The sequence below is a fragment of the Blennius ocellaris genome, assembly GCF_963422515.1.
Source record: "Blennius ocellaris genome assembly, chromosome: 10".
Lineage (NCBI taxonomy): Eukaryota > Metazoa > Chordata > Actinopteri > Blenniiformes > Blenniidae > Blennius > Blennius ocellaris.
In genome coordinates, this window is record NC_137659.1 from 15869867 (window position 1) to 15897821 (window position 27955).

Here is a 27955-nt window from a genome sequence, read left to right on the forward strand (position 1 = left end):
CATCAGAGACTCACAAAACCGTACTTTCCCACAAAAAAAAACAACCCTATTTGCTCCACTTTGTGGGTGTGCTTATTTGTTATCAAAGACTTTGTCTTCACCTCTCCTTCCAGCTCGGATAGGCCCCACATAAGAAAATTGTTCTTGTGCTGCCAGAGAGATGCCAGCGTGAAAGATTCACTGGTCCTCGCAAGAGTCCAGACACATCGAGTTGCATCAGGGCAGAAAAATGTTCTGCTCAGCGACCGGAGGGCTGTAATTACATAGGAACACTGCTGAGCTCTGCAGGATGAGCGTCAAGACCAGAAAGATGGAACAAGGCAACGAAAAGAGGGCAAACGCAGGATTTAGAACAGACTTGGGAGAAGGAAAAGAGTTGGTTGCATTAAGGCAGACTGTAAAGAGGGCGAGCGATCCCGACAGAGGACGCCACACGACTCATGAAAGACCAGCGGTCATTCGCTTCACATGGAACTGCAGGAAAGAGGAATTTGCCAGTTGTTGTTCAAATGAGTGCTCAAGTTCTCTCTTCGTGATTCGAGCTTCACTTGGCTGCGTGCCGTGGTTCCCTTTTGTTTCACCTCCCAGCACCGAGCCGAGCTACGACGTGGTGTGACTGACACCTTGTGGATTTCAAGCAAAACCGCCGGGTAACTTTTAGATCAAATGTTTTCTGTGCACAGTTAACTTTTTTTTTTTTTTTTAAAGAACAAGAGCATGCAAGATATTTCAATAAAGACTGTCAGGGTGGAAGTGGGAAAAGAAACATCACCATCATTTCAAACTTCAGTTTTTTTAATGTTTTTTTTTTTTTTTTACATTCACCACTGATAGGCGTACTCAAAGAAGAAATAAAAAAAAAACAAAAACAAAAACAAAAAACAAATCTTTGTACTAAAAATGATAAAATAACGATTAAAAAACAATTTCAAAGCCATTGGCGAGAAAACTCATAATGCAACCTCCCCTCTTCGGCCTGTATCAATACTACAGGGTGAGAGAACAAGAGGGCGAGGAGCAGGAAAAAAGAATTAATAAGGGCATGATCGTAACTTGGGTCAGGTGTGACAGGTGTAGAGTCTTTCCCATAGAGAATTATTTAATCTCTTAACAGAGAGAGGAACACTGCATTGCCTTAGTAGTTATCCCACGCTTGTTGAAAAATACCCCCGAGCTGCCTCATTTAAAGTCTAGATTTTTAATATTCTTATGACTGTACAAAAAAAAAAAACGGCAAACTCACCGATTCCATTATTATCTTTTTTTTTCTTTTTCTTTTCAAATGTATGCGATCCTCTACACAGAAGGACGAGTCTTATTTTTAGGCAGGACTGGCAAGAGTAGCTTTGCACTACATGCAAAGTCCAAATTGCAGAGCTGTTAAAAACACTGAGGCGACGACAGGTGATTGCAAATCATAAGTGGCACCTACACTTTTGGGCAAAGGGGGGGGGAAATGCTGGGGTAAATCATTAAAATTACCCAGTGTGCATTCTGCTAAGCAGTCAAGACAAAAACAGAAGTCAAAAGAGGCGTATAAAGAAGAAAAAAAAAAAGAAATCAAACCATGACAGGAGTGAGACATACAGCACCCTGGGCAACAAACACTGCAAAAAAAAAATATGGTCCCCTTTGAGCGAGAATCTGTAGGTGTTTGATGTGCTTTAAAAAAGGTGACAACTTTAAGAGATGGTAATGACATCAGTTGGTCCTCTGTTGGGTCTGAGTAGTAACAAAGTACATGTAGTGAAAGGCAAATGGAAGAGGGCGGTCTCTAGAACAGTTCCACTGGTTGATTGGCCATTAGCGCCGCCTTTCTCGCGGTTCACTGCGGCTGCGTGAGCGCCGTCCCCCTCCTGCCCCGCTGCCCCCCGGCCTACGGTAGGCCTCCCTGCGTTTGTCGTTCTCCCTCTCCCGCTCCCTGTCTCGTTCCCTGTCCCGGCCTCTGTCCCTGTCCCTCTCTCTGTCTCTGTCCTTGTCCTTCTCACCCTCGCTCCGGTCTGCCGTCGCACCGCCTGCAGCTTTCATTCTCTCTTTGCGCTCCTCTTCCTGCTTCTTCTCCTCCTCCTCTTCTTGCTCCTTCCTCCGCTTCTCCCGCTCAGTCTTGCGTTCGGCTCGGGCGGCTTCCCGCTGACTAAACTGAAATAAACAGAAACGGGACGAGTTTAAGACTTCACGTCAACATTCAAATATTTCAGTCATTTCCAGGCGTTTGAAAGACTCCAAACAGTATACACTGGGTAATTCATCACCTGTTCCTCAGTAAGTGGAAGCCAATATATGCAAGGAGCTGCTTTAGTTTTGCGGAACAAGTCATCAAGCAGCTTTGCAGGAGGATCCTCAGCTGCTTTATCTGCCAGGGAGAAAAAACAAACAAACAATCAATACAAAACAAAGATATTTCATCTTTTGGATCAACAGTCTCGATCCAAGTCGTAGTGTTTTACCCTTCTTGTCTGCCTTCTTCTCTTTGCTTTTGCCCCTCTCCTTACGCCGTCTCTCGCGGGAGCGCGACCTCCGGGGACCTCCCTCCTTGTCCTCCCCGGGTTTCTCAAACTCTCTGACCTTGTCGCGATCCCACTCGCGCTCTGCTCGGGCCCGCTCTCGGCGCTCCATCTCACGCTCGCGCTCGGCCCACTGGTCTCGCTCGGGGAGGAGCGGCGGCAGGCCCGATGTTCGACCTCGGGCCAAGCCTGGTCCAACCTGCTCCTCTGCTACCGGCCGGTTGGCGACACCCAAGCCTTTGTGGAAGTCCAACTGCAGAGCGAAGAGACGTTCGGTGAGCAATTGTCCAAGCACGGTGAGAATAAGATCGGGAACGGGTCGGTAAGGCCTCGTTCACGTTGCAGGGAAATCCCACCTGTTTTGTGGCCGTATGAAAGCGCAAATACCAATTTTTTTCCACACCAGACCCAGGCCTTGTTTGTATATGCGACCAATTTGGATATTTTTCTACATGCGACTGCTTCGTCATTGACGTGTGGCTAACGTCACTGATTAACGCCAGAGGAAGAGGCGCCACCAAAATGTTAATGCTCTCTTTTTATCTCATCTTCCTTCTTTCCCTCCTCATGTTGTCGAGATTTTGTCAGCTTGTATTTAACAACTCCTTGAAAATGAATCTGAGCAGTGTTGACAGATATGGTGGTATCCCCCAAACTCTTACCTTTTAACTTTATTGATTTTGTGCGTTTTGTGTGTTTATGGCATATTCATTATCACACAATAGTTTTACGGGTTTAACATGATTCCTACACAGGCTGAGATTTGAAATGATCGTTTAAAAAAAATTGGATCCAAGAAAAAAAACATCTGAATTGACCTGCAGTGTGAACATAGCCTAAGTCTTACCTCATCTTGCTGACAGAAGTCAACGCTAAGCAGCTTTGGATTGCTCTGAGGCCATTTTACTCCATGAAGAGCTGCTCGTGTTGCGATCGCCTCCTCCGAGGCAGAGTACTACACAGACAGAAAAAAAGGGGGGGGGGGGGGGGGGGGGTCCATGAAATAAAAGGCACCTCATGTAGATAAACCCAACATAGTTCTGAGCAGAGGTGCTTAAAAACAACAAAAAACCCCATTGAACTCACTGTCACATAGCAGTGAGACTTGATTTTGTCGATCCAGAAGCCGTCCTCCACCAGAGTGCCAGTTCTACTGAGTAATTCCTTGAGTTGACCCAGAGTGAACGGCCTCACCTAAATCAAAATAATGCAAAAGCAATTATGGAAAGGTTACCAAAAAACTATGTACACATTTATCGGCATATTCAGAAAATAATACAAGATGCAAACATAAAAGAGCAATAAATACAAACGTTCGACAATGAAAGAGCATCGAAATGTAATTTTCTGCAGAAGTTAATGAGATGGAAAGGTACTGGTATGAAAAAGTCTTTTTTTTGTTTTCCTGGGTCTTAAAGGTGACGTTGTTTTAGATTCAGAGTCTCAAGACAAATACACACCTGCTCTTCTTCATTTATTTAAAAATAATGTTAAACATAACCAGATCGTTTGCATTCTATGAAGAAGTCAGTCACCCTAAAATCCAGACAACTGTAACCTGTGCCTAATGAAAATGGAGCAATACAGGCATCACCGAGGAATGATGATGGTCATTTTAAAGTCTGATCTGATCAGAATAACTGTCAAGCTGCAAAAACAATTTAAATACAGCGTCACTGAATGCAACATGGCAACGTCCGTCAGTGTAAACAGAAACGGGGACAAATCAGTGAGAAGGAGGTCCGGTGGGAGTGAAAAGAGTCGAGTCTCTGTGACGCTGCATGTGTCACTGGCAGAACGAAGCGTTTCTCTCACCAAATTGCAGACGTGAACAATAGTCGAGACTTTGCCGCGTGGAGGCGAGGGCTGCCGGGCCGTACGGACAGGGTCATCGATTGTGATGGAAACGCCCGTTTTCTGCTGGCTGATGGAGCGACGGATGAGGGTGTCGCCGGGGGTCACTAGAAAGACAAAGAGCAGTTAATACAGTATCTTCATTAAAGTTTTGAATTATAAATACTGTCATTGATAACTTTCCATTTATGCAGAATACATAATATTGTAGTAGTAACAACCAAAACTGTAAAAAAAAAATGCAGTGAGGCCTATTTGGTTGTCTTCATTGCGAGAGAAAAATATCTTGAGTTGGATACATTACCAGTGTTCATTTCTACATCATGACTGGTAAGTGTTGGTGATTGGCTTTCCATGGCTACAGGAACGGAGTTATCCATCGGGTCTTCGTGGGCCTTTATCCTTTCTTGGACTACTTGTACATCATCTTCCTCGAGCTCCTCAAGCCTGCTCCTCTTGGACTCTTTCTGTCCATTCTCCTGATTTTCCAAGTGCACCACCTTAAACCCAGAAGAATGGTGGCAAATAGTTCAGAGCAAAGCGAAAGCTCTCTGCGTGGAAAAAGAAAATATCCTAGTCAACCCCCCCAGAACCTGTGAGGGCTGCAGACAGACCTGTGTGACAGTACGTCGAATCTGCAGATCCTGGTTGGAGTGCTCACGCTCTTCGTCTTCGGTCCCAGAGAGGACGGCTTCCTCTGGGTGTAGATCCACAACAGCGTCCTGGCCGAGACACGGCTTGATGTCTGGAATTAGAGACTGAGGGGGAAAACACAAGACGAGGGGTTAAGCCTTTTAACTTCAACACTGAGCTTACAGACATAAATTGCATGCATAAGTGTCAAACCGGGCAACGACAAAGTAGCACGTCTTACTGTCAGTACCTTGAGGGAATCCGTGGTGATGCTGATGGAAGGTTTCTTTGCCGTGACCGCTGTACTTGAACCCCATCTTCTCTTACGAGCGGCTCCAGTCCCAGCGTCCTGTTCAGCCTCTGCACTGCCAGAGCCTGGGGACGATTTACTGCCTATTAAGATATTTGAAATATACACAATATAAGCTGAGATGACATGACTAAAAAGGCACTGTCTGGCCAAATAATCACAGTGCAACACAAATAGCTTTGTTCTCTTCACGTCACATCCCTAAAACTGAATAAAACAGAAAGAGGGACAAATCACAAATGACGATAAAGAGGAGAGAAAGTTGGGAAGGGTACTCACTGCTAAGAGAGATTTTACGAGCCGAGAAGGCCTTTGGTGTCTGAAACACAAGAAGATAAAACACAACCGCACATACACGGGAGAGGTAAGAGGAAGAATACAGACAAATGGTCATGGTCAGGCTGAAGGAAAGGTAAAAGCAACAAGAGGAACGAGCGCAAGTAGGGACTGAAAGCTAAATCTAGAAATGGCTGCACAGTCAATTCATGTCTACACATTCACTGAGCTGTTTTTGCATTACAGTTCTATGCAATTACAAAAATGAGACACTAGAGACCTACTTATAGCTCGCATCGGAAGACTAGACCTAGTTCGGCTTGGTATTAAACAAAAGTCTCATTAAAACACTACACTTTCAGCTGTACTACTTCAGCAAGACTTACCACTTTTAAAAAGTGGTCCGAAAAATGTTGTGTAGTGTTAAACTGCACAAGCCAAACTCATGAACTTTGTCAAACCTTTTCACGGAAAGACTACTAAATCATGATGGTAAACTTAAAAACAGCTCCACATAATAAAACATCAAGTAAAGATCTACTTATTCCCTGGTACCACTGACACCTGATCCTTACTGGTTTGGATATGGCCCAATCACGACTGCATGTACAGTATCTAGTCAACAAGGGTCCAATCAGTGGTGGCTGAGATGTTTGGATGGGTATCTGAAAGCAGGCTGGCTGGTTAGCTGGCAGGATGTGTTCAATTGTTCATTTGGAAACGGGGCTTTGAACGGCTTCTTCCCCAGAGCAGTCATCCATTGGTCTTGGGGATTTAGTCCTTTCAAAAGCGGGAGCTGGCTCTTGCAATGGGAGGAAGCCATGATGTCCAATTAAATGGTGATCTGATGATGAATTGCTGTCAACTGTCAGTACAGACAAATCCACGTTGGAGATTTAAATGTTCCGTTGTATTTAGGCAGTTCATACAGACGGTCGTGAGTAATACAAGTGTTTGGATAGCTGAGAACCAAATAGGAAGTCCTTCATCAGCCTTGAATTCAGAACGTCCAGCCTACTGACGTCCAAACAAAAGATGGAAGCTTTCTGCAACTACATCCAAGAAAGGTCTATGCAAACAGTTTGTCTCTTCCAAAAGATGACAAATATCCACATGTCCATTTAGTCTTGTTGCAGTTCATTAATCCATTATGCTCTTGTTCTCTGGAAGGCGAGGGAGATTTTTGAGGTTTAACCAATTTTTGAGGTTTAACCAAATAAAAACTCCTCTGTTTTTGTCATCTTGCAAGTTCTCTCACACAATCTTGACCTCAACTTGATCCAAGGAGATCCTGTTTGTCTTCAGGTAGATTGTAACAGCACTGGTCCACTGTTGTGAATGGAAAAGCAACAGGAGGAGGGCACCATTGGCGAGCCAACCCCTTGTTTACATTTTTGTGTCCAATCATCAACTGTTGGCGGCCATGTCGATGAAAATGAGGCAGTGCATGTTGCCAGGGGTGTCCCTCTGCAGTGCAGCCTTGGGGGCTTATCTGTGGTCAACTCTGGATTCTTGGGGAGAGTGGAACAGTTGCAGCAGTAGTACGCAGGTACCAATAGGGGCAATGGAAGAGGCATGAGCACCTTTATAACAAAGCAATCATTTGGGGTTTAAACATCAGCCACAGAGAGACAACACCCTTGCTGGTTCTGCTAATGACAGAGTCAAAGGTTTTACAAAACAGCCAATCAAAAAAGTAACTTCATATACACAGTCTACCAATTGTGAAAATAGATCTAGTGGAAATGTCTAGATTTTAGATCAGTCAAGATTTGCATGTGCTATCATCTATATGCAATAAAATCACTCATACTGGCATGTAAACACAAACAAATGTGTAAATCAACTTAAAAAAAGAAGCAGATTTTTGTCTGTCTGTCTGTCTAAGACCTTGACTACTGATATATTTGAGGGCCAAGATGATTGGTAGTTCCATGTGTGCCTTACCTCGTCGCTGGTCTCTGGGAGCTTGTCAGGATCCGCCACGGCAGTCTCCTTCGTCTCCCTGCATGGTGTCACAAGACATCATCAGGAACAGAGAGGACAGACGCCAATGACCATCAGCATGTAGACTAAAGGCCAACCCATGCTCTCCGCAAGGCGTGCGCAGTGACATCAAAACCGCCGCCGTCCCCGTGCGCGAGGAGTGAATCCAGAGTGTAGTATGGATGCAATCGTGTGTGCAGACGAGCCTTACGGAGAGCATGGGGAGGCCTTAAAGACCTCGCAGGTACATTGTTTTAGGCTAACCTGTTGTAGCACAGCATGACCACAGTCGAGCACAAAACATGCAGAACCCAGTGAATGAAAACTTCCCAACATTTCTCCTAATGTCAGCAAAGAAGAGAAAAGTGTGTGTGTGTGTGTTAAAACATAACAGAATCAATCATAACTGCTAAGAATGATTAACTCATTGAGAAATAAATGAGTTAAATCAATTTAACAAATTTGGCTAAACCTCTTTAAAATTCAATGTAATGAAGACCTTTTCAAATGAACTCATATGATTTTCCTGCAAGCTTGTTTGTTTGAAATGCGACTCAAAACATTTTAGATCACTGTGCTTTGAGTGTTTCCATGTCAACCTTTGCAAAGTCAGCCATTAAATTCAACAGTTACGTGGCCAAAAAACCAAGCAATTCTTGCGTCCTCGCACATGCACACGGAGAGAGATCGCGTGAACGAGCTGAGCAGGTGAGATTAATCCTATGACGCATTAGCAAGCAGGTCAGCTCAGACAGCTGCGTGAAGCGCTGCCGCCTGCGCTCGCTGCTCTCCGTGTTCTCAAAAGGAATCGGGGGGGGGGGGGCTCGCGGAGGAGTCGGACAGAGACGTGCAGACCGCCGCCGTCCTGCACGCTCACGATACCTGGCGGGTGAGCGCGTGCCTCGCGGCGTTAACGCGCTGTAGAGAACAGGCTCGCTCATTCCAGCAGGGGTGAGACCCGATGGGGTGGGAGAGAGAGGGAGGGAGGGAGGGAGGGGGGCGCTTTAGCTGGTGCCGGGGGCGAGTCGCGCTCCGTTAAAACGCAGCATGCTCATTGCGTCGCAACAAGCCTCCCCTCTCCTCCGGTCTCCCCCACACACACTCCACTCTGATGCGGACACATCCGCAAACCAGCACGTGCCGCCCGCCTTGACATCCAGCTCGTCTGCAGGGCGTGACGGTAAAAAAAAAAAGAAAGAAAGAAAGAAAAAAAAAAAAAAGGGCTGGTGTTTGTCCGCTATATCTACCGAGCAGAAACAGCTATGTCGCGATGATGAAAAAATAAAAAAATAACCCGTGTGAAAGAAGGACCCTCATCTTCTCAAACAAGCCGGCTCAATGGTAGTCTTGGCAAATGCCTGATGAGAAATTAACTGCAGTTTTTAAAATTGCCACAGTGCGAGTTTCAATGCATATAATGATACAAAAAAAGGCATAGATTACAATGCAATCAGAGGCTTTTTTTAAACTCCACTAAGAATTGTGTTTTAATGAATTCTGGGTCAAAGTAGACATGGTGGCTTAAGCGAGACGCTCGTTAGTTGCATCCACACAATTCTGATGACAGATGTCCTGTTTCGAAGAGTTCAAGTCAAAGGTTTCTACAGGATTAAACCTATTCAATTATGAAGTTCATGTGTCTGAAGGCATTCATCTTTAACGGCCTGAGAACAGTAACATCCACTTACCCGCTGCCTCGTAATGCAACATGACATTAAAATGAAATCTAAATGTCTGATATGGATCGCATAGCGATGAAAAGGCTCGCATTCTCTCCTCAAACTGAGAAGGTTTGGGGGAGACTGGGGGCGTGTCCCTGTCAAGTATGCATACCATCCCTGTGAGTGGGTTTTCTCCAAGTATTCAAATGTCTTCCTTGAGTCCAAAACACATAACTGGTGACTGAATTCTATGTGTATTTTTCTCTCCGTTTCCCCCCCGTGATGGACTGGAGACTTGTCCAGGATATAACATGCTTTGCCAATTACTAACTTTGATTGGCTCAAAGCAACTATAATGTGGATGAAGTGGTATAGAAGATACGAAGATAAAAGGGCAGGACGAAAGTAGCCGACCCCAAACCTTCCAGTTTTTGATTTCCATGTTCATACACATGATAAAAATTCCTCAAATCATTATTCGAAGCAAGGTATATTTAAAATAATCAGATGGTGGTCTTAGGCTGCGTTCACAATCCATGGTTTGATGCGGATCAGAGTGCTCTTCAAGGACTTTCTGGGAAAGTCCATTTTGTTTGGGGACAATTATAACATGGTGTCAAACAAGTACCCAGAAGCCAAAGCCAGCTTTTAAGTGGGTGTGATCTCAAAGATGACATTTAAAGTAAAACAAATATAAAGAAGACATGAATTGCAGTTTATTAATAAAAGTTAACGACTGCTGTTAGCCGTGTTTACTAATCACGCACCTCAGGTGTGTTTAATCCAAGAAAAGGGTCCATGACCAAGATGAGGTGCATTAAAATTAAGGATGTACCATTTGAAAATGTGAATGAGAAGCTAGCTTATGTAAAAAAATCAAATCAAATCCAACATTAGTTTAACTCATGAATTGTGGCCAGCTGCTGAATTGCAGCATGCCGACTTTATTGTTAAAACAAATGTCCAATAAAGCTGGAGTGTTCCGACTATCTCCAGGGCTTCCCCCTATAGACATGCATGATGTGTGTAAATGTAACACACGGAGACAATGTGGTGCAGCATATAATTGACACACCCAAGACGACAACCAGACCTTTGTTTGTCCTTTTCCTCGTCTCCTTCGCTGTCCTCTCTCTTCCTATGCATCTCCACTCTGGTTGGGGCTTCAATGAATGATTTCTGGGAATTGAAATACAGGAAAATAAGAAATATTGAGAAATGGAATGAGCAGGAGAGCTGCTTCAGTACATTAGGTACAGAATACGAGTGTAAGCATGGACCAAAACATTTTATAATTTACTTATAGGCGACATGCATTCAGTAATCAGCAAGTAAACAATCTGCAGAAGGGCGCTAAAGCTCTTTGAGCAGCAGACCTTGGTGTGGCAATCTTCGTCAGCAGTTTTATTTCTCTTCTCTCCAGGTTTCTCTTTGTTGTGAGGGGACACTTCTGGGGTTTCTTTGACACCCTGAGCACCACCGGTCACTCTGTGCAGCGGTGAAGAGACTCTTTCAGGCTTCCCATCCTAAAAGAGACACAAAACGGTGCAAAATGTTGTCCACGGAAAAGTAAAATACACAAAGGCACAAGAAGCAGGACCACATTCATCATCAGCCGATGATACACAAACTGAAGTGAGTCAAAAGAGGTTTCATATGCACCCATTTCTCTTCACATATGCCTTTCCAGAAAGCGCCAGCTCAATAAGATCCAAATACACTACTGATCACTTACAACACGTGAAATCAGATTTAGGGTAAGTTAGGACTCGTACTCCCGCTTGTAAGAAAACACCGGCGATGCAGTAGAGCAGACTGCAATGCTGCATCTGCAGTCACTTGAACGACAGGATTTCAGTATAAAGTAGTCTGATAAATATCTTCATTGTTCACATTCGGTGCAGCTGTCCAGCATGAGTGAGTAAACAAAGCATATGTTTGTTATTATGGAAAACAATGATGTGGAACAACTGTAACACCTTGATTGTACCCACATGACGCCCATGCAGTTTATTTATGGTACTTTCAGCTGCATGAATTAATGATGACTCATAGCAAAAATTTAAAGGGGAAGAAATACATTTTGGGCCCAAGTATGGCCTTGTGATTCAGCATTGTGATACTAAAAATGTTTGTTTTTAAAAATTCATTAGGATTAAACTCTTACCCTTCTGCCTCTAGAGGTGGGGCGGGCTTTGCCTTGAGAAGATGAAGATGAATCAGAGGACCTAGATGATGAGGATCCAGAGTCTGACTCAGAGGAAGAGGAATCAGAAGACGATCTTTGTCGTCTTCGCTTCTCGTCCTTCTTTGAATCTCTTCCTCTCTGCTCTGGGGAACACGTGGTTTCATTTACTGCTCTTGCTTTCTCGTTGGACTCCATGGCGGCACGCTCCGTCTTTGCTGAAGCTGCCTGGTCTTTCTCCTCCGCTACAACCCTGATGGCTCCTTCTTTTGTGTGACTTTCAGCAGACCCCTTCGATGAGAGATCTGCAGATCCTGGTGGCCCAGCAGCAACCTCCTGCTTCGTGGCGACCGGCGGCTCTTGTTTCCCGGCGGAGGGTCGCTGTCCTTCTTGCAGGCGCTTCACATCACAAGTGGGTGAGGAGACGGGCGAGACCCGAGGCTGGGGGCTATCGGAGAACATGCGAGGCCGCTTAATGACCACTGAGGTGGATGAGGACTGGGACTGAGGTGGGGGGTCTCTAAAGAAGCGGAAATTCTTGAATGAAGACTGTGGCGAGAGAGGCGTTGGTGACAAGAGGGTACCGGGCTCTGCTGCTTGGGCTTCACTCCGGGACACTGAAGCACGGGCATCTTCTTGCTCGCCTGCCTCTGTCGATGACTTTGTGGCTGGTCCTGTGGAGAGGGGAGGAGTGGGCAGGGGGGTGAGACCAACCTCACGGCCACGTTTGGATGGAGGGAGGTGACTTTCCCTCTCTCTTTCTGCCATCTTAGCTTTGTCTTCCTCCTGCGCCACCTTTCCTTTCTGCAGGACTTTCTCTTTCTCTAACCTCTCCTGCTCCAAAGCCCTCTCCCTCTCAATTCTTTCCTTCTCCCCCCTCTCTCTCTGCATGGCCTTTTCCCGCTCTATCCTCTCCTGTTCCAGAGCTCTTTCCTTCTCCAACCGTTCTTGTTCTAGCACTTTCTCCCTCTCCAACCTTTTTTGCTCCAATGCTTTTTCTCTTTCTATTCGCTCTTTGGCTTTCTCTTCCTCTAAAGCTCTCTCCTTTTCTATTTGTTCTTGTTCCAAGGCTTTTTCTTTCGCTATCCTCTCATCTTCCAAGGCCTTCTCCCTTTTTATTCTCTCTTGCTCCAGAGCTTTCTCTCTTTCAATTCTCTCTTGCTCCAGAGCTTTCTCTCTTTCAATTCTCTCTCGCTCCAGAGCTTTCTCTCTTTCAATCCTTTCTCGCTCCAGAGCTTTCTCTCTTTCAATCCTTTCCTTCTCCAGAGCTTTCTCTCGCTCAATTCTTTCTCTTTCCAACCTTTCCTGCTCCAGAGCCCTCTCTCTTTCAATCCTCTCTCTTTCCAGCCTTTCCTTCTCCAGAGCTTTCTCTCTTTCAATCCTTTCCTTCTCCAGAGCCCTCTCTCTCTCAATTCTTTCTCTTTCCAACCTTTCCTGCTCCAGAGCCCTCTCTCTTTCCAGCCTTTCCTTCTCCCTTTCAATCCTTTCCTTCTCCAGAGCCTTCTCTCTTGCAACCCTCTCTCTTTCCAACCTTTCCATCTCCAGAGCCTTCTCTCTCGCAACCCTCTCTCTTTCCAACCTTTCCATCTCCAGAGCCTTCTCTCTCGCAACCCTCTCTCTTTCCAACCTTTCCATCTCCAGAGCCTTCTCTCTTGCAACCCTCTCTCTTTCCAACCTTTCCATCTCCAGAGCCTTCTCCCTTTCAATCCGTTCCCTCTCTAGTCTTTCCAGCTCCAGAGCTTTCTCTCTCGCGATTCTCTCCTTCTCCTTTCTCTCAGCCTCCAGAGCTCTTTCCTTTTCTAACCGTTGTTGTTCAAGAGCCCTTTCTCTCTCCTCCTGTTCTCGCTTAGCTCTTTCCATTTCTTCTCTCTCACGCCTTTCCTTCTCCTCCTTTTCTCGCTGTAGGCGTTCTTGCTCCAGAGCTCTTTGTCTTTCAAGCTCCCTTTGCCTCTCCAGCTCCAAGGCCCTCTCTCGTGCTAAGGCTTGCTCTCGCTCTTGTCTCTCTCGTTCTAGAGCCAGCTCCCGCTGCAAAGCCTGTTCTTTTTCTTCTCTTTCTAAAGCCTGCTGTCGCTCAATTCTCTCCCTCTCCTCCTGAAGTTTTCTGAGCTTCTGCCTTTCTGACTCCGCTGCTCTCTCTCTTTCTAGCTCAGCCTCTTTCACTCTGTCCCTCCCTTCTACCGCAGCAGCCTTGAGTACACTCACAGGTACTTGAATATGGGCTGAATGTGCTCCTGGGGCACCCTGGTTGGTGCCTGGGATCATTGGGAATGATGCATGGCCTGCAGCGTTTGCAGTGTGAGTGATGGCAGACACCAGTCCCTCTGCAGTCCCTCTGCCTGGAAATGTTGCTGATGGTGAACTGCCGTCCTGCCTATCGCATTCCCCATCTGCGCCATGCCACCCTGCTCCAGAGAAAGCTCCTTCGGACGCCATTTTACGTGCCAAAAGAGTCAAAGGGCCAGGCTTGCGCTCAGCATGTCCACTCCTCTGTGGCTCTGGGCTGCTACTACGGCTACCGCTGCTGGACGATCCAGAACTGGAAGAACTGGGCGAACGTCTACCTGGAGCTGCGTCTGGACTAGGGGGACTCTGCTTCGGGGTGTCAGGCAAAGGAAACGATAACTCTGGAGGTGGGGATGGAGGAGGTGTCGGTTGCCGAAGTTGAGGGGATAAAAGGGAGGGGATGTGCTGCTGCTGGGGCTGACAGGATACCCCAGATCTCTCCCTCACGGCGGGCACTCTGGCTGGTTCTCTAAGGTTTCTCCTCCGAGCACCGTTGTCCCAGTCATCGTCGTCGGCGTCCTCCTCGCCATCTTCACTATCATCGTCGTCGCTATCACCTGCGACGTCACTGGACGCAGAACCCCTCTCTGGCCGGTGCTCAGCGCTGGGACCGCGCAAAGCCATCGAGCCCGAGGCTGGTGGGCCAGGCACGTCCGCCTCTTGGTTCCTGTTCGCTTGACCCTCATTCACGGCACCAAAGAATCCCTCACCACCGGAGGGGCCAGGGGGCTTGTGCTGGTCTGCCATCACTGATGCGGCATCCTGCTGAGAACAACCAATGTGCTGAGAACCATGTCGGAAGACTGGTCGAGTTGAACATTACACAACGACCTCTCACAATTTTTAATAGCAAATGATGTTGAAAATAGTTTCACTTTCAAAACAGCAGAGAATGTATTGACAGCAAGAGTAAAGAAATATAACCGGTAACACCAGGTGGAAAAAGCGTCTAACCTGGGCTGGAGGACACGACGTACTGTTGTTGACTTCTGCATGGTCTTCTTGCTCTGTTAAAGCATTGCAAATGAATGAATAAATATCACAAGTCTCAGAAGAATATCCCACATCACATACAGTAAATTCTACAACAGAAAAGATGGGATTTGAACAACTCTTACCATTTGTTTCGTATGCTTCACGAGCCTCTCTCTCCAGACGCTGCCTTAGGAGCTCCTGTTGCTTGGCCAAATACTGCTTGATAAAGCTGTTCTGGCTCATTTCCTCTCCAATCTAAATACAATAAGAAAATTAAGATACAGTGCAAGTCTGCAGTGCCACTAGCAATGTATGTTAACATTGGTAATGCACATTTTGTCATCAACACTTAAAGGTTATTTCATTTTCTTTAAAAATAAAAAATCCTACCTGAGAGTTTGGCTGCAATCCAATATGAGCAGTTCTCTGCAAATTCTCCAGCATCAGGGCCTGTTGTTGAGACAAGACACTTTAATCACACAGTGTAAATAAGGTCAGGGTATTTTTCCTGGGTCAACCCAGTTACTATACTGTAATATGAAAGTTGCAGCCAACTTTTAAGTGTGCCTCTGCCATTCACTTTGGATGGGAGATTTTATTCAGGTTTCTGGGATTCATTCGGAGTCAACACATTCCCAAATGTTCTCCACATTTTGATGTGCTTTTTGTGTCTGTGCTTCAAATGGAAAGCTGATCTCCCTTCATCCTCAATGAGGTGCCTCTCCCATACAATTCGCATGAGACATTTTTGCAGTTTTGGAAAAATCTTAGTGATCTTTGCATCTTGCCACTAAGGCAGGCACAAGAAACACTTGGTGAAACACTGCTGACATGCGACTCATAAAAATCCACAACTCAGGGCATGGAGGAATGCAAACTGTACAGGTTAGATAGATTCTGTTCCCATATATTTAGCCTATTTTCCACCACAATTTACTTATGGCAGCCATGAAGTATCAGTCCAAAGCTGCTGCTTATGATATTTCAACTTAAAATAAAAATGCAATATCAGAACGTTAAACGCTACAAAATAGTGTATTGTTCTCTGTAAATGTTGTGCTTTCATTGGATGTCAGTGGACCAAAACTGGATGCAATTATCATGTAATGAAATCCCAAGTTTTGTCAAGGCAAAAGACACAACATTCAGATTTCACTCGTGTGCAAGGCTACATCAACAAAATCAACTGTAATGGGGTGAATGTAAACAGCACTTGCAGCTTTTACCGAGCGAATCAGTTGACAAATGGTATCCAGATTACTCAGATGAAAAAGACATTTATTCCCGGCGGGATACGCATGCTATGTAAACAAACGTACTCGGACAGAACCAGCGAGAGCTCACGAGGCGGTGTTACGTTATTTGGGAACGATCACCAACATCTGGATTATTCAAATTGACCACGTTACAGGAGTGTTCTTGTTACAATTTCTGCTAAAAGCTGCAGGGCGGCTGAGTGTGACGAACCGGAGTCACGTATATCTCGCGGCTAAAGCCGTGTACACGCGCACGCACACCGTTTGGAGAAACAGATCGTACACAGCGGCAAGGCCACCGCTCAAACTCACGGTGTTAGCCACGGGAGCTAACGAAGCTAACAGGACAACATAAACCCAACACACACACTTTGCGATTCCATATTAAGTTGACCGAACTCGGGGCCCTGCAGCCGCCGGTGCACGTCTGCAAAGTTAAGGGGCTGCTCAACCACAGAATGGTGGAAGCCGGCGCATTCGGTTAATCGCCGCTTGCTTTAACCGCGGTAAACTCCACTCTATTCGGCAGCAGCGAGACTCAGCAGTCGGCCCTCGAGAGCAGCATCAGCCCGTCTCGCCGCTAACGTTAGCCAGCAGCAGCCCGCGGTTTGGGAAAAGGTACACCAAAAAAAAGCTCACCCCTTTGAGTCTTTTGATGAGGGCATTCTTCTGTCCGCTTTTAGAGAGCCCCCTCTCCTCAAGAGCAGCCTTTAGGTCCGCTACTCGAAGGGACTGGAGCGGTCTCCCGTCCAGCGTAACGTCTTCGAGGTCCGCCATTTTCCCTTCCTCTGCTCGGCTCGCAGCGACAGCGACGAGCAACGCCTTCGTCCAGCGCGCGTCACAGTCTACGACTTCCCCGCAAACAACACGCGAACACCCTTTCCCATGTCAACTGCGCGGAAACATTTATAGAAGTTTACACATTGATTGGGAGTGTTCATTTAAAAAAAAAAGAAAGAAAAGAAAACAATATTTCTATATATATTTTTGTAAAATTATTTGACTCTGCGCACACTCTGCGCAGCCCTGACGCCCTCCATGAACCGGCTGGATTACTCGACCAGCTTCCTGTCTCAATTTGTTAGCCAGATTAAGACGGGATTTTTTTTGCTCCGCAACGCTGGTCTTCGGTAAATGTCCACAATGAGGTGACTAACTCTCAACAGAGATGAACAATTCCATGTGTAGACAAGGGCGATTGTCGTGAGATGCGGGCTTTTAAGCCACAGTCTGCCGGTTGGACACATTTGACGTTAATCTGAGCCGCATGTGAGGGTTTTCTCTCTCAGCAGCTGGTAGCAATCAGTATCAGAGGGATTACTCGTTTGGAGGGAATACTTTCGGGAAGATGTCGTGGTTCAGTCATGTCAGTCAAGGTCCAAGTGACCTGCAGCCGTCGGGCAGCCTGTTCAGCCCTCTCACTCCCAGCCTCGGCGCGCCCGCACCGGGACCGGTGGCCGTGGCGTCACGCGACTGGGCTGGTTTCTCCTCTCCCAGCCCGGAACACTTCCCGTCGCCTCCACGGGGAGTCTCTAGCCCACCCAGCCTCGAGAACCTCTCCTGTGCTTCTCCCGGTGCAGGTTCGGCCAGGGAGCCCGAGCCCATCTCCTACGTCACCCTGCAGGAGCAGCGCTGCGTCCTCAGCTGGTTCCAGGGCTGGACCGCCGCGCAGAGGGACAGGTTCCTGCAGGATCTCCTGGGCAAAGCCGTGCCAGGAAAAGTGTGCACCCTCCTAGATTCACTCAGCACTCTCCAGGTACCCTCCCTCTGCAGCAAGCATCCAAAAAGAGGAAAGGTTTTGCACTTTGAATGTGTCACTGACGCCTTCCTCCTGCTCTGCTCAGGTTAAAGACCGACTCCCGAACATCTTCGAGTGCCAGTTGCGCCTCTGGACCCAGTGGTTCGAGTCTTGGGGAGAAGAAGAGAGGAATCATTTCCTGCACTTGTTGGAGGAGCGAGATCCGGTGTTTGTGGCCCACTTTTACAAGTGTGTCGCCGGCACGGCAGGACGAGACTGAATACACGACCTCTGCATGTGTGACACATGAGAGACATGTTTTGATGTGAGACAGTTGACTTTAGAGAGATACTTGTGTAACCGAGATGACGCGTGAGGTTGACGGATAACTGTGCAACTTAAAAAAAAAACCACAATCGTGAGGTGTTTCTACTCTGTTTTGTATGATTTCGTTATGGATGCAAAACCTGCTGTGTTGTACTTACTGAACTTGAAATAAAGCAGGTATCATACACGTTTTCTACTGGTACTTTGAACATGAGGGGGGGGGGGGGGAATGACCACAACTCAATGGGATTGTAAAATTGTTCTTTTTATTAATCTATCTGCAACCATTTAACAGCACCACTCATGAATAAAATATGTAAGACATATTCTGATTGTATAGAAATAGATTTTTTTTATGTCTAATTATCATAAATGGACCAAATGTCACCTTGACCTATATTATCCAATCAGCTGACTGGGGAGAAAGCAACACTATTGGACTTGAGTTTTCCACACCCTCAACACAAAAGTTGATAAATGGATAGATTTTGTCGGTGAAATGTTGGCCGGTAAATGAGTAGATACGAGATCTGGCGTCGGCATCGTAAAAAGAGATTTGCCCCTTCTCGTAGTCCAGCAGGACACCCAGAGTAACAGGTTGAGTCACAAGTGCAAGAGTGACAGATATCCCATCAAGAGCTTTGTACTGACCCTGTCTGTTCAAGATTAGAGTCCAGAAACCATTAGCCGGTTTAAATACTAGTGATCCCTTTCTTGGAGCAGATTCACTGGCCATGCCAAGGTGGAAACAGTTTTTCCCGCTGACAGACACCTCCCAGTAATGTCTGCCAGCCGAGAAGCCCGTCGTCCCCAAGACCCCGAGAACCACGTCGAAGCGGCAGGGAGTATCCTGGAGGCCTCGTAAAAGATCGGTTGTGGAGATTTCAGTGTTGTCTGCAGACAAAACTATTCTTGGGTTTGCTGTGTTGGGATCCAGTGTGATTTTTGCTGTAAACAAAGAAATTACAGATAATAGTTTACTATTTCACCTTGTTTCTACATTTTTATTATGTTCAGTGACATTAAATGTTCTGAATTGTGTCTAAAAACAAGTTATTAAATGACAAAAGTCCAGTGCACTCATACAAGGGAGTTACAGTTTTAGTGTGAAGGCAGGTTCACTAACTTGACGAAGCTTCTCCAAGAGCTTACACCTGGGACTGACCCTCATTTTCAAAGTGATCTAAATATGTTATGTTTGTATATTCATTTAAATATATCTATATATCATACATAATTGATAAAGTGCTGCTTTCCAGTGGCTTTGTTTCTCTATGTTATTTCTCGTATCCTTGCGAACCTACGACACCAAAAGAAAAGTAGATAGAACGGTAAAAACCAACGAGTTTTAAGCTTTGCAGGTAACATACGGGTATAGATGGTTGAGTCATCCAAGTCCTTCAGCTTGTTTTGAAGATCTGAGGAAACAACAGGAACACATTTGCATGTCTGTTTTGTGAATACGTCCTATTTTTCACATGTTCGCGGACTCGGTAAGTTGTTTGCGTATTTTCCCGTAACTTGTTCCTCTTTTCAGAGGATGACAAACCTTGATGACTTCAGTCAAGAGTTTGCACTTATGGTTGTGTCTGTGAGTCGTACACGTACTGTTGTATTCTTCCCGCAGCTTGTCGTTCTCCCTCGCCAGTTCCTCTAACTCGCGTTGCAGCTGTTCGAGGGCAGCGACCTTGCTATGCAGCTGCATCTGCAGGCGGTCGGCGTCCTCCAGGTTCTGCTGCAGTTGTCTTCGTGAGACTGTTTGATGAAATATCGACCCCAAAAACTACATCAAATGACTCGGCGGCTTTCAAGCAGAGGTGTGTGTGTGTGTGTGTGTGTGTGGGATGATAAGCCTATTCGAGTCACACTGAGCCTTTTTACCTTCACACTGGGTGTTGACATCAGTGCACATTTTCCGGTCCGTGACTTGTTTCTTTAATTCTGATCAAAGAAGAAGATAAAAGCATTCAAACAGCAAGACACGTGTTGAACATGTTGAATGGCAGGTATCGGGATTGACAGCATTCACAGTGAACGTAAAGATACTGACAGGTGTTTTCAAGGTGTGAACTCCACTGAACTCGCCAGGCCCCTTTATCGCACACAGAATACGATTCCTCTCAGGCCAGGTAGTCATTTTCAGTCACCATTAACAGTATCGGTAGAGGCCATTCCAAAAACTCTTCTTGTACCTGGTATGTGCTTTTAATGTAAACTAGCTGGTATATCCATTAATATAGTCTCCTATATAGTCTTAACACTCTTGCTCTTGTTCCAGGTTCCAGTCTGGGTTGGGCCACGGTTCTTTTTTTGTGTGGACTTTGTCGGTTCTTTCTGTATTTCTGCAGACTTTCAAAGGGTTTTCCTGTTTCCTCCCACACAGCCCCCATGAGGAAAAAAAAAAAAAAAACACGCATTTGAGGTGAATTGATGACTTTGAACGAGTTATGTGATTGTGTGTTTGTTTGTCCTGTGATGGACTGGTGAGCTGCTCAGGATGGACACTCTGTTGTCACCCATAGTGAACCGGGATCAGTTCCAATGCTCTGTAACTCAGAGTTGGCTGAAGTGGGATAGACGGTTGGATGATTTCTTTCAGAAAATGAGAAAACAAAACGCCGTGCTGGGAAAAGGCATCCATTTGAACTCCAAAATGTATCTTGCTGTGGGAGTTAAATGCTTTTGAATTTCAAATGGGTAAAGGAACAGATATTTGTGTTTCATGTAAAGGTCAAAGTGAAACATGGTTCCAAATATAAACGGTAACACGTAAAGTATATACCTAGAGTTTTACTGAAAGTACAATTGACGGAGTATTTCGATACTTCCCACCACTGCATGCAGATGTGGAGTCCCCATAGCACTGCTTGGCGGCACACAGTGGTGCGGTATTGTTCTTTGTTTCCAGCTCCCTTCAGAGAGCCAACAAATGCATTCGCCGCAGCAGTACAGTCCTCACCTTTATTTGCCCTGTCAAGTTTACTGTTCTCCAGTTGTTGATTTTGTAGCTGTCTCTCCAGGTCTGAGGAAGGAAAAACATGACAGCAACAAAATACATTACAAGACATTTTGGATATTTTGAATTTCGCCTCTCGCATGAGAGGGGAAAATGGTTGACTCCAAGCAACAAAGCAAATCTGAAACAGGCTGGCAGACCATTAATTTTCTGTGTGGCATCTCTGGGTGTCTGTTCCTGAAGCTTCCTCAAATCTGTCTTTAGATCGACAATCTCCTTTACTGCAGAGACACAATCATGGACGTGTGAGTTTGAACAACAAACAAGCAGGCAGCTTGAAAGATATTGGCTAAAAATATCTTTATATTTTATACTCAAGTCAAAATTCTTTGCATCTGCATTTTTGAGTTGTAGTTCAGTGTCTTGCAGCGTGCCCCTTGTAAGATTGAGTCTCTCTTGAAGTCCTGAAAAGGATTTGGAGGTGAGAGGGGTAAGTTTGTGTTGCTTCATGCATTGTTCTTGCCATAGTTTGTCATTTACCTGCAAGGATCCCAGCATGCTTCCCTTGTAGGTTCAATATTTGGTCTTCCAGAGGTTTGATTTTTCTGTGAAGATTTATAATTTGAGCCGCTAAAGAATAGGGGCGAAAAAACAAAAAACAAAAGTGACTTTCAGCTGCAGGTTTATGTCCATCTCTGTTTTGTTTTTTTCCTTGACAAAAACAAAAGACAACTCTTACACAGATTCGCAATCGTCAAATCGCTTGAATCCAACAAGACAGTTTTTTCTTCAATCTGGTTCCTGGTGTCTTCTAACTCGCTCTCCAGATCTTCAACAGATTACATTTTGTGTTTTATGTTATCACAATAAATCACAAAATGAATGTAAGGTACGTTGATCAGACCTTTAATTTCTTTTGCGAGCGTCTTTTGTTGATGCTGTTCTTGCATGTTCAGAGTTTCTATTTCTTCTCGTTGAACGATGATTAGAAAAGCTATAGAAAGACAGCTTGAATTAGCAAAACCAATGGAAATGAATAGTATCAGAGCCTTTTTGCTCCAGTGAAGTCTCACTTAGTTTTATGTTTTCATTTGGAATTCCATCAATCAGACGCTTGAGTTGGTCTCGAAGTGCTGCAGACAGGAGACATTGTTTATTTATGGGGCTTTTTTTCTCCACAATTCAAATACAAACAAACAAAATTGTTTCCCACGTACCGCTCTCTAGATGTTATTAACTTGTGCTTCTCACCTGCAATTCTTTGGTAATCTGTGTCATTTGATGCCAGACTAACTGCTTCTTCAATCTCCACTTGCTTGGCAACAATCGATAGAACTGTTAAAGGTGTATGTGGGGTTAGAGCGTTATATAGAACATCATCTCTTGACAATACATGTATTGTTATGTGTTGTTCATTATGTCATTCTCACATATTTCTGGAGGGAGGCTTGTCTCTTTCAGCTCTTCTAATTTCTTATCCAGTTCTTGATTCTTTACATCTATTAGTTTTTGAAGCTCTGCAGGACAGGAGGAGGTTTTTTTTTTTTTTAATGATTCACTGTGCACCTCACTGGGGTCAATGGACTTGATTCAACACAAAACCACACTCACCTTCCACCTTCCATTTGGAATGAGGGTTTTTAAGTCGTCTCCTTAGTTGCTCCAGTTGCAAAGCCGATTGGAAAAATTGAAGAGCTGAAAGAATAAGAAGATTGAAATCCAATGTTTTCCTCATACAAAAACATATTTTCGCTCAAAACCTGTCACTTGGGTTCTTGGTGAGTCTATTCTGAAATGTGTGTGTCACAGTGTGACCATGGCCGTTTCCAGAGATGGGGAGAGCAGTGAATATTTGTACAAAGCCTATTAAAGCCTAATGCAATTGCTAATAAAAGCAATGTTTCCAATGCTCATAGTATTACTTTGACTGCATGACCTGTATAAAATATCATAGCTTAAAGCACATTACTAATGATGTATGTACAATTTATCAGCAAAAAAAGTACAAACAGTTTTTCTCTGTTAAAAGAATAAACTTATTCTTATGGCTTTTACCGAGTGAAGTCTGAGAGGGAGATTTAGACTGAAGCTCTTTAAGTTTGCCATCCAGGTCGGTCTGAAGATCTGCCAGAACACATTAATGACAACCGTTGATCCCACAAGAATTCAGACACGCGTTTCAAGCAGGGGCAGTAAATAATCGAAAAATAACACTCACCTTTGACTTTCTGTTCGGCGTCAGAACAATGAACCTCTGTCTGATTTAGTTTGTCTTGTAAAGCTGGTGGGAAAACCTTCATTATTCAACAGATTTGACTATATATCTTATTTCCTAAACCTGCCCAAGGCTGAACATACCTTTGATGACAGCCTGATGGTGAGCATGCGCTTTCTCTTTACTCTTCAGCTGCTCTTTCAACTCTAGAAAATTATCAGGCTTGTTTCAGTCCTGAGACACATCCACATGTCCACATATCAGTTATGTCAAAGAGGAAATAAAAGACCCACGAGTTACTGTGAGAGCAGTTGTTCGCTTCTCGGTTTGTTTTTCTCTATCCAGTTCTCGGAGCTTCCTTTGCAGATCGGTGACGTCCAAAACTTCGGAAAAAAAACGTATAAGGCGGGAAATAGTTGTGAAGAAATCCACAACGAAAACATCGACAAACATCTCGTTCGCTCTTTACTTACTCAGTTTAGTGTTGGTCTGATCCTTCTCATTCATCCCACTGTTATATTTCTCCAGCTCTTTACTTTTGGCGCGGAGTTCATCTCTAAGTTCTGCAGCAAATTCAAACAAGTTAATGATTCACTGAAGATGACGATTCCATGATTCTGTCAATTTGTGACTAATTATTTTCCCGAATTCATCCTGTATCTGTTGCCTCTCTCTTTTTGCAGGTGGGAGTTAGTTGAGATACTTACTGGCCTCCTGGGAGGGTTGTAACCTCAGCTCAGGGTTTGACAGTCGTCTCTGCAGGTGCTTCATTTCACTCTGCACCAGAATGGTTTTCAACACTGACAAACAACAAAAAAAGTGTTTGCGTATTAAAAAAGAATTATTGTTTGTTGGTTTTGCACAGTCTTTTTCAAGACTCACTTAGTTGGATGTGTCTGTTGCCTCCGTCTTCTAGTTCGCTGATAAAGCCACCCAGTCTGTCGTGCAACACTGAAAAGTGGCAACATACTACAATTACATTTTTCTGGTTGTCAGTGTCCTGTTCAGTGTTGTTATTAGTAACACTAACCTTTCACTCGATCACTGCTGGTCTCATTGATAGGTTTTATCTCAAGGTTCCATATTTCATTAATCAGCTTGCCGGCTTGTAAAACTAAAATCAAACATGCAGGAAAAGCTGCTTGAGTTGGAAATCAATCGAGCCATTTATGAGTTCAGGGCACAAATGTTGATCGCTCACAGTTGCTTAGTTTTTTTTTGTTCTTGCTAAATGCATGCCTTTCGAAGAGAAATCAAGAAACTCTGCCACATGTCGCTCAGCCATAATGCTGGCAATTTCTGATATGTATAAAAATAGCCAGATTCAATAACAGAGAAAAGGTTCAAAATGAGATGGGATAAGCTACAGAAGATAACTGCAAACATCACAGAGTCAAACCAATGAGCTCACTTGCTCCCGGAGTGGCAGACAGCCTCTCCATTTCTGTTGTCCTGGTGTTCAGCTCTTCTTGTTTTCCTTTCAGACTCAGCTGGAGCTCTGTGGTCACGCAAGATAGAAATACCGAGTTAAATAAAATAATGTAAAAAGAAAATGTCCAGGAGTAGGCAAAAGCTGATGACAATCTGAAGGTACACTTTCACATGTTGCCAAGGACAAACAGCTTGTTTGAAAAGTTGAATTTGACTGATCGATGTGTCAGAAACTCAACATGATGAATGTAGACACCCTCGCATTACTTACTGTCACACATTGACTTAAAAGCCTGTTACTCACCAGAAATCCTGCCTTGATCGTCTGAGGTAGAAATCTGTTCCTCCAAAGCCTTGATCTCATCAAGAAGATTGATCACATTCAGAACTGGGCCAGAAAAAGTAAACATTACCTCACTTTGAGTCAAATGATGAGATGAGCCACTCGTCCAGTGAACCATGGTAATATCACTTACTGAGTGACGCTTCTGAAGCTCCAGTTTGGTTCAATGCTGCCATCTTGTGTTCAATTAGAAGCTTTACCTCTGATTAAAAATAATGAAGAAACTTCAATATAACAAGGGAGGCAGTTCATACGAAGGGCGGTTTAATGCTTACGCTTATATCTGTCCTCAGGTTTCAAGCACGATGTGGTCAACTGCTGCAGTTTCTGCTGCAGGTCTGTTTTTATCAAAACATTAAATCAACACAATAAATCAATATCACGTTACAAAAATTGAATAATCAAACTTAATACTGCTTACCATTTATTTCAATCTGAGCTCTGGCAAATTCTTTTTCCTTGTCTTTAAGGCGAGCCCAAGGGTCTGAGTGAAAACAAGGAGCACAGGCTCACTGACATGAAAGACAAAGTCATCAAGCAGATTTCCAGGAGGAGGACTCACTGTTCGCTCCACCGGTTGGTGTGGTTTGTTGATGTTCTCTGACCTCTTCCATAATACTGATGATCTTCAAGACTAATCACAGTAAAACAAAAACTATATTGAAGGCCATACGTCTTACATTTTACATGCCATATACAGGAGGTCTGTTATTCAATTTAATTTAATTTAATTTAATTTAATTTAATTTAATTTAATTTAATTTAATTTAATTTAATTTAATTTAATTTAATTTAATTTAATTTAATTTAATTTAATTTAATTTAATTTAATTTAATTTAATTTAATTTAATTTAGGGCAAAAGCATTGAGTGTGGCATAGCTCGCATCACACTCACTCTTTTAAAGTTTGTACTTACTTAGTTGTGTTTGGCCATAGTCGATTTTTTCCAGTTGCTTCTCCAAAACATCTTGCAGTTTTTTTTCCTCCTCTACTGACATTTTTAACTCTATGATTTATGAAAAAAAAAATTTATTCCAGTTTTCAATTTTAAGGAATATATGGCATTTGTTGAATACAGAAACAAACCTTTGTAGCAATTATTTACCTTCAGAAAGACCTTTTGGCATCCACCATCAACTGTGACAAATGTAGTATCTCGCCCTGCAGCGTCAAAATATCCTTTGCTTTAAAAAAAAAAAAGAAGAAGAAGAAGTGAGAACTGAGATGTGCAACAAAAATGATAACAACAAGAAAAAAGTCGTTGGAGTTTTCTTCACATACTAAGTTCACTGTTATTCTCATCACGATTCAACAGCAAAATCTTCTTTTTGAGGAGCTCAACCTTTTGCTTCCTTTGCCTTTGGATATCTGCAAAAAGAAATCAAAACTAGTCTGAGATGTTAAGTGTGTAGAATAGAGCAGAGCTTTAGAAACTCCGCACAGAGACTCACCGGCACCGTGACTACTGGCTTCCTTGATGTGAACACTGATCATCTTCTGCGTGACTGTTATCTTACTGTAGACAGAAATCAGCTGAAGCACTGGAGGAGAGACAAAAAAACCAAAACCAAACAAACACATGTATTACAGGAAACATTAAATCCTGACAGTTGTTAAAATGATCACGTTGTGCAGTTGTATGAAAACCAGATTACTCACACCCTGAGTTGACTTTATCACCTCTGGATCGCAGCTCGCTGAGCTTGCTGTCGAGTTCTTGTTGTACGTCTGATGAAAATGAGCAGAAGAAAAGGTGGAGTGAGCACAGAATTGATATCGGAATAAGTAACAAATAAAGAAAATGCTTTTTAGAAATAGATATCTGAAGCAATTCTACTGCACAGTGTCGTCCAGCCATCCATCTTCTCGACTCTAGACCACGGGTGTTTTAAGACTAATGCCTTGAAGCGATGCAGTTTACATATAGGTGACTGAATTAATGTGCCTATGTGAGTCACGATGAGCCCTGTGATGGACTGTGATGGATTGGTTGATGAAACATATTTGATTTCTTGTTTTAATAATTCTGATTGTGGTTTTACTTCGAATGTGCTCATGAGGTGCACGGAAGCAGACCACAGTTTACCCAAAGCTCTCCTGTCAGGCTGAAGACTGCTTCCTCTTCTTGATTCTGATTGTTGTAACTCCCAGATCTGATTTTGGAGTGAGATTATCTGAAGAACTGCACATACACACACACAAACAAACAAGAACTTACATCAAATGAAGCATTGTAGCTTTATAGCCATTATATCCTGCAGAAAGCTTTTCAAAAACAGACTCACTGAGAGTTGAGTCTGGGTTTCTTCTTTCAACAATCTGCTGTGTTTTATTGTGGAGGTCAGTGATTTTCTCTTGCAGCTCTCTCTGTAACTCTGAGGGAAATCAGACATTTGATCAAAGGGAGCTTGAATGAATCCATTCTAATAAAAATTCAAAACAGGACTGGTTGTCAGAAAAATGCAGCCATATTCACATGTATGAAGATGTAAAATAGTTTTCACTGGCAGAAACAACAGACTATACAGCTCACCTCCGCGTTCATGTGGGTTTTCAGTAGAATTTTCTGCAACTTTGACTTTCTTCTGCAGAGCGTTTACCTCCCCGGTGAGTGCCAGGATTTTCAGGACTGAAGGAAAAAAAACAAAAGCAAATTCAGATGACGAATTGAAGAAGTGTGACATTTTGATGCGGACTGTGAAAATCCACAACTGAATGTTGGTTGTTTCAACATCGTTTCTTGTAAACCTACTGAGAAATGTGTCGTTGTCAAACATGTCCAGCAGCTGCTTCATTTTGATGTGCAGGTGGATTTTATAAGCTGTCAAAAAAAAAAACCACACACACATTTACATTTGCAAATGTAAATGACATCTGTTGGTGTCACATATTGGGACAGGACTGGTGTTTAAAAGCGTACAGCCTGTGCTGGCAGAAGCTATCAAACCGCACGTGTCCAGTTGACGTTTGAGCAGTCTGACTTCACTCCTCAGCCCAAAGGCTTCTTCATCTGTCAGGAG

At 44.1% G+C, this 27955-nt stretch overlaps 3 protein-coding genes across 5 annotated transcripts; 1 reads left to right on the forward strand and 2 right to left on the reverse strand.

Moving 5' to 3' along the window:
- Nucleotides 1–783: 783 nt before the first annotated feature.
- acin1a (apoptotic chromatin condensation inducer 1a) lies at nucleotides 784–16711 on the reverse strand. Of its 3 annotated transcripts, none has more exons than XM_080503487.1 (18): nucleotides 16563–16711; nucleotides 15058–15117; nucleotides 14811–14922; nucleotides 14647–14699; nucleotides 11392–14454; nucleotides 10601–10750; nucleotides 10318–10403; nucleotides 7525–7582; nucleotides 5581–5620; nucleotides 5242–5384; nucleotides 4973–5116; nucleotides 4663–4858; nucleotides 4320–4465; nucleotides 3591–3698; nucleotides 3352–3459; nucleotides 2448–2757; nucleotides 2253–2353; nucleotides 784–2139 (listed from the first exon to the last, which is right to left on the reverse strand). In XM_080503487.1, exons 1-18 carry the CDS (start codon nucleotides 16698–16700, stop codon nucleotides 1804–1806), a joined length of 5352 nt encoding a protein of 1783 aa, XP_080359613.1. In that variant the 5' UTR covers nucleotides 16701–16711; the 3' UTR covers nucleotides 784–1803. The 3 variants fall into 3 exon arrangements, with proteins under 3 accessions (XP_080359613.1, XP_080359614.1, XP_080359612.1); XM_080503488.1 differs by having other exon boundaries at nucleotides 5242–5366; nucleotides 11392–14457; XM_080503486.1 differs by having other exon boundaries at nucleotides 11392–14457.
- Nucleotides 16712–17013: 302 nt separating this feature from the next.
- Nucleotides 17014–18133, forward strand: cUnh14orf119 (chromosome Un C14orf119 homolog). The gene is made up of 2 exons (XM_080502923.1): nucleotides 17014–17679; nucleotides 17768–18133. The coding sequence occupies exons 1-2, from the start codon at nucleotides 17272–17274 to the stop codon at nucleotides 17939–17941; spliced, it is 582 nt and encodes a 193-aa protein (XP_080359049.1). The 5' UTR covers nucleotides 17014–17271; the 3' UTR covers nucleotides 17942–18133.
- Nucleotides 18134–18395: 262 nt separating this feature from the next.
- LOC308135194 (zinc-binding protein A33) lies at nucleotides 18396–27730 on the reverse strand (the record flags this gene model as incomplete). Its single annotated transcript, XM_080503070.1, has 6 exons — nucleotides 18396–18403; nucleotides 18445–18936; nucleotides 19597–19743; nucleotides 26387–26476; nucleotides 26595–26663; nucleotides 27688–27730. The coding sequence occupies 6 exons, from the start codon at nucleotides 27728–27730 to the stop codon at nucleotides 18396–18398; spliced, it is 849 nt and encodes a 282-aa protein (XP_080359196.1).
- Between the last annotated feature and the right edge of the window lie 225 nt (nucleotides 27731–27955).